We start from the raw sequence: 6,347 nt of genomic DNA, 5'->3' as shown, positions 1-6,347 counted from the left end.
TCTCTCGTCCCAGATCTCTGCTGCTCAAGAGCATGTTTGCTGCATTGATCGTAGCCTGGTTCTCTTCGGTTTACTTTGTCTATTGCACATTCAGCCCCGTGACCTACGGGGAGCCCGCGCTGTCTGTTACTCAACTCAAGGACTTGCGGTGGAAGGACAGCTGGAACATCCTTATCCGAAAACAGTAACAGTTACAATCTTGTTCCAGGCAAAAAGAAATGCCTTTTATTCAAAGCCAAGAATTTATTGTTAGTATAATGGAAATCTTAACAGTCTGATCAAATAATTGATAGTAGTCCAGATCTAATTATTACAGGAAAAGAAAATAAAAGAATACTGTTACAGAAAAGGTCTCGGAGTATAGCTGTTATGAGCACAATTCCCCATTTCTACCCCTGTTACACTCACCCTTCCACTGCCCCTCGGGCTCTGAAGGTTGCTGACTTCAGTCAACAGCATATCCCAGGTGCTTTGCTAGGAAAGGCATGCTGCGAGGGTTTCTTCCTCCTCTTTCCTGGGAGTAGGATGTTGATGGTTTCTTCTTTCTTGCACTACATTGCACTTAGGGCAATTTTATATGTTTCCTAGCACCGGGGTACTTCTCTGTGTTTTCTTTGTTACTCCTAAAAACTGTGTATTCCCAGCTCTAAAGCTTAGACATCATCTTAGCTATCAGTAACTGGCCCTGCAGTCTTCAGCATCATCCCATGACTATATTCCCCAACAATGCATTATTTGATCCCACTTTCACTGCTCTGCTCTCTCATCCCTATTTCATTACGTTACAGCATTAAGCCGAGTTTATAAATAGTTCATCCTGCACGGAATAACGACTTGTTACTATTATCTATGTATAATCATTTGGCATAACCATAACTTTTATGAAGCTATGCAAAAATAAAACAAATAGACATTAAAAAATTGCTGTTACAGCTAAACAAGCTAAAAGAAAGCTTCAGGCAGGCCAAGAAGTCAGCCAAAGCCAGAAGAATCCTTTGGCCTTGAGGCGTTCATACGAAGCCTGTGGCCTGCTCCTAGCAATGGCCGCGTTGCAGTGCTGGGCTGCAGGGTTACACCTCAAAGCTCAGGAAGAGGAATTCTGAGCAAGGTAGAACTGATCCTGCTGACAAGGAAACCTGCTCCAACCTGTACACGTGGGTTTGGGTTAAAAACATTGTTAACTCAGCCCATGCCCTGGCCTGCACCTGCGGAGGAACTGACAGAGGAGGAGGAGAAGGTGCAAGTGAAGGACTGGGATGGCTCGGGGGAAAATGTGTAAAACAGCTCTGTGCAAGTATTCTACACAGGCTATAGTACCTACACCACTTGTATTTTTTAACACGTGGCTGCAGCAGCAGGATCTTGCAGTACAGCTCAAAGCTGACCAAGAGCAGCCATCCTTGGACAGACCAGGGTGATTTTTACTGTAGAGGAGTTCCTCACGGCTCTAACAAGTGCTATTTGTTATATGCTCAAGGCTGCTTTGAGCTCCCCTGCACCCAGAGGAAGGTATGATCAAACACCACAGTCATTCAAAGTAGGTTTTAGTGACTATTCCAGTGTTGAAAAGACTATAGGGGTGAAAGTGCAGACTGCATTTTTTTTTAAGGTTTTTTTTTTTTCTCTTCACTAAAGCTTCATCCATTACAAAACTAAAGTTAACAATTCTGAGTTAAGGGGAGAAAGACCTGTTGAGTATAAGAGTATCTCCAGAAGTGTTCCTTTCTGTACCTTTGTGCTGGTATAGTGCAAGTAGCACAAATAACCATTTTATATAAAAGGTATTTCTGCTCTCCGTGCATTTATCAGCCAAAGTAACACACCCACAACCAACACAGCCAGACCTTGGTTTTAGAAAACTAGTAAATATGAAAAAGTTCCCATTAATATTTCCCCCTACACCCTCAGTCTTAAAATGACACTGTAAGTTCAGACTCAAGAACGATATCGCAAGGACATTTTTCAAAGGCCCAACCGGCACTTTGCTTCAGAATTCTTTTTTTCCCCCCCAGAAACTCGATGTTGTTGCAGTATCACTTATCTGGGGTAAACTACAGAAATTGCAATGTCACTGTTTATACTTCCAGCCTCCTATGTGCTCTTTTTGGAAAACCAGACAGTCTTGAGATTAAACTGCCTGAGTGCAAGGCACGCGCTTGGACGCTGTTGGAGGGTAGAAGCATGTCCGGACAGCTGTTTGCGCCAGCAGGAGGAGGGTCTTGCAATTCACAGCTTTCCCCCTCGCTGATCTTACCGCCCAGCCCTGGAAGTGGAGGGATTCCGCCCAGCAGAATCTGCAACCAGCAGTGCAGAAGTGCCCCAAAAGACACAAATACTGACAAGGTCAGGTTTCTGTTTCCATGAGCAACTCAATCCAGTTGGAGCTCACACATTCAGTAACTGTGGTAAAGGAGACTATTTGGGTACCAAAAAAATAATAATAAAAAAATCATACAGTATAGCAAGATTCCAGAGCTTAGAAAGGAATAAATTAGGAACCAGAATCACCCAACTTCTTGGGCCTGTCCCCCGATGAGCTGCAAGTTCCCATTTGTCCCAGCCAGCCCCTGTTTCAGGAAGAGATTCCTCTACAGGTCACCCCTTCTGCCTCCCCGGGCTATCAGAGGCTAAAAAGGAGGCTGGCCAGCAGGAGAGCAGTGCCAGAACTCAAGGCGCCAACAAGGTGAAGAAGAGTAAGGACTGCACCTGCTTGTTAAAATCAACAGGGTGCAAGCTAGTCTGGGATAAAGAGGCTGGTTTTTTTTCTTTTGAAAAAACAGATAATTTCCCAGCTAAGGAAGATCATCAGGAAATGGGGTATCTTGCTAATCACCTGGGAGCACTTAATATTCAGGAAAGACTTCAGCATTAGATCTCATTTGGAAAGTTAAAAAAAAAAAGCAAGTAGCACTGTCGTTAATGAGTTCATCAAGTAACATTATAACTCCAGACATCATAGGGAGAAAAGGGAGGGGTTTTGGAGGACATAGGGGTGGGAGGATGACTCCTTTGTCTGCAAGAAGTTTCACACCAGTGTCCTCTCCGGTGCCAGGAGGAACCATTCCGTTGAAGTTCTTTCCCAAAGTTCCTTTAGTGTTGGTCTGGAGCAGGGGCAAATGCTTCAGACACTGACAGGTTAGTGCGGCCGGCTGCTGGACTCTAGGTGGGAGCGTTTGCTGGCCGCTAGCACGCTGCTGTTCTCTGTCTGTTCAGGGAATGGGCGCTTGCAGGCCCGACCGTGTCCATTCATTGCCCCTCGCTGCCACTTGCAGATGTCTCCGTTGAGGATGTCTTGAATGTGCTGCACTATGAGGTTTATAGCAACTGCAGAGAGGAACGGGAAATATAGGACATGTGGGCTTTCCTGGCTGAGCTATCTAGAAAATGTGGAGCATCCAGCCCTGTTCAACTCAAGTTTTAAAAACAAACCCTTAAATGAAACTACGCCTGCCCTCCGCAGCGACATCAGACCTCAACAGAAACCAGCAACTGCAACGCCAGCTTTAACACTGGTGTCCAGCTCTGCATCTCCACTTGCGTATCACTTTTTCCAGCCCTCCACAGGCTGAGCAGCTCATCGTCCCTGTCAGGCTCCGAGCAGCTTCTTCCCCTCCAGCAAAACCCCTTTCCTTCGAAGCACGCAAGCAAGGCAGCGGTGTCCCAGCTGCCCTCTTCCCAACCCCAAAGGCGGTCTCCCCAGAGAAATCAGACAGAGAACCAAACTCCCTTTTACCCATGTTGTCGACTCCTCGGGGAATGATCACATCTGCATACTTCTTTGTCTGCAAAAGAGAAACAGTGGTGGAGATTGTTAACAGGGAAAAAAGTCAGCTTTATTCTAGGAAGAAGCTACCAAACACCAGAAGGCTGGGGGCAAAGATGGCGCTGCACATTAAAGCTCTCGATTCATTTAGGTGTTACCATGACTGAGAAGTCATACCGGCTAACGTGCACCAGATTTATGGTCGGGATTGTTCTCACTGTCCCTTTGCAGTGAATTACCAGGTAAAGGTAGCAGCTCAAGCATGGAGTACACTTGCTTTTACACTCCTGAAGAGTACGCTGCCTTCAAATGGGTCGCCCGCTGCGAGGCTGAGGTCTGTTTGCCAAGAGCTGGTTCTAATCAGCGTTTCACAAGCCACTGCTAAATCTCCGCCAACAGCCAAGGTACCCAGCGTGCCTGTGAAATTCCTTCCTGCCTCTGATGACATTTTATTGATCTTCACAGAGCCTCTGCTCTCCTCCTCCATCCCTACTTATAAAAAGGCTGGCAAATTCAGCATTTCTAATGAGTACTTTTACAATCCCAGAATTGCTTTGATCTAGAGCAAGAGGCAGCCGAGCTAGCCTTTTCCATCTTATTTAATCCACATACAGGATTTTGTTCTCAAAGGGGTTTTTACCAATTAATTTGATTACGCGAGCAGCTAAATTGGCCTCGCATTTTATGGCATAGCAAGCAGATGCTATAACAGTCTGCCCCAGGTGCTCCCCGTTGAGAGAGTCTGTTGGAAACCCAACTCTTCTTTTTTCCTGCAAGACTTAATAGACGCGGAGTGGGAGTGCTTCAGTCAGAGGGACCCATGCTAAAATAGCCAGGGTAGTGAGCAAACGTGTGCAGCCTCCAGGGATTCCATGGTCCTTTGCCAGGAGAACGGTCCAACCATTTACATTCCTTAAACAAGCAGCTTGTACTGGTTAAACAGATGAGGCAGAGAGGAGAGCATGGGATTTGTGAAATATGAATATTGAAAGCCACCACTGCTGCATCTACAGTGCAGCCAATCCTCAGGCAACTCTGCTCCTTCCCTCACCCTCCCCAAGAAAACCCCCGCAAATCAAATTAGTGAAACATTTAGTACCGGTAAGCAGAACTCCTCAAAGGCAGGCTTGACGAAAGTGGTGTACTGGTTGAGGATCTGCTCAAGGTCTCTCCCACGTTTCATATCCCGCAGAACTGAGATGGGAAGATAAAACCCCTGAGTCCCACCACGCAGCCAAGGATGGATAAGGAACAGGAGCAGGCGGACGCTGCCTGTGGCAGCGGGGCATTACCTCTGCGGGACAGACGGACATCGGAATCAGTGTCAACAAAGAGACGGAGATGGAACATGTCCCGAATGTCCTGACTGTAGAAAACCAGGATCCCCTCAAGGAGGACAACATCAGCGGGATAGACCATCGTCGTCTCTGCCAGTCTGCCAGGAAAAAAACACGCAGGGCACGTTGTTAAATGGGTCTCACACCACAGTCACACAGTCCATCCCCAGGCTCAGCTGGGGACATCCATGTACACAGCCCAAGATGTCACACAAAACTGAAACCTACCTAGAATGTGTCACAAAGTCGTATGTTGGTACTTCAACTGTTTTGCCCTCAACAATACTCTTCAGGGTTGCACGCATCAAATCGTTATCAAAAGCATCTACAAGAGGCAGGTTTAAAGAGGAAGAATTTCAGACGCTGCTATGTCAAATGTTCTGCTCAGATTTTCTAGACTTGAAGGAAAAACTCTCTGTCCAGTATTGCACCAGGAGAAAAGGAACTTATGGCTTATTCTTTCCTATGAGCAGCAATCCAGCGCTCCCGGCCCAAGTGATAATTGCTATACCCCATTAGAGAGATAAGGAAGAGAAGATTTACTGTTTATAAACAACTACAATACAATGAAATTAAGAAGACACGTGTAAAGCTAGTAATCACATCATTTTACCAAACCACTTGGTAATTGTATAATTTTGTACAACTCTTCTTAGTTCGTTAGCTAAGAGTAATTTAAAAAACCTCAGACATCTTTAACGCTTTTCATTATCCACCCTGGTGAACCCACAGCGGGCACCAGACTTCGGCCAAGGGCAGGTCATTGCCCCGTTTGCAACCCGCAGCACTCCCGAGCAAGGAGAACGGCTCTTTACGTAGGCAAGAAGTATCAGGAAAGGATTTGGGGAATGATGTAGTTTATGACAGGGCCTCTCAACAGCCGGGAATGAGGAGGCAGAGCCCGGTACAAGCCGGGATGCTCTCCCCACAGGTGCGTTACAGCGGCCTTACCCCCCCCAGCAAAGCGGCTTCCATCACAACAGCGCACAGAAACCAAAGTAAACAAATGCTCCGGTGGTGGTGGGGGGGGGAAACAACATTCCCGTTATGCAAGCCCTTTTTCTACAAGCCCTTCCAAAAAAACCCCCTCTCCAGCCGCTCCCTCGGCCGTGTCGGAGAGGGGAAGGCGGGGAGCGGGGAGCCTCACCCGGGTGGTCGAAGTTGTACTGCCCCTTCAGCGCCTTGGCCTTCTGCTCGGCGGTCAGCACCTTGTAGAACCTGTCCTGGCTGAGGATGAAGACCTTCCG

The 6,347-nt window shown here is 47.0% G+C and overlaps 2 protein-coding genes across 2 annotated transcripts in view; one reads left to right on the top strand and one right to left on the bottom strand.

The window, feature by feature from the left end:
* POMT1 (protein-O-mannosyltransferase 1) overlaps positions 1-349 on the top strand; it is a 12,576-nt gene extending 12,227 nt beyond the window's left edge. Inside the window, exon 19 of the mRNA XM_009706754.1 lies at positions 14-349. Within this exon, the coding sequence (XP_009705056.1) occupies positions 14-188 (175 nt within the window). The 3' untranslated portion in view covers positions 189-349. The remainder of the gene's footprint in view (positions 1-13) is intronic.
* A 2,787-nt stretch (positions 350-3,136) lies between these two features.
* UCK1 (uridine-cytidine kinase 1) lies at positions 3,137-6,341 on the bottom strand (the record flags this gene model as incomplete). The annotated part of the gene is made up of 6 exons (XM_009706753.1): positions 3,137-3,324; positions 3,734-3,782; positions 4,863-4,957; positions 5,056-5,198; positions 5,329-5,425; positions 6,248-6,341. Coding segments are annotated over 6 exons (666 nt in total), but the record flags the coding sequence as incomplete, so codon positions are not given.
* Between the last annotated feature and the right edge of the window lie 6 nt (positions 6,342-6,347).

Source organism: Cariama cristata, unplaced genomic scaffold, assembly GCF_000690535.1.
Source record: "Cariama cristata isolate BGI_N322 unplaced genomic scaffold, ASM69053v1 scaffold33338, whole genome shotgun sequence".
Lineage (NCBI taxonomy): Eukaryota > Metazoa > Chordata > Aves > Cariamiformes > Cariamidae > Cariama > Cariama cristata.
The sequence above is the reverse complement of the archived record's forward strand: the minus strand, read 5'-3'. Positions and strand labels throughout refer to the sequence as shown.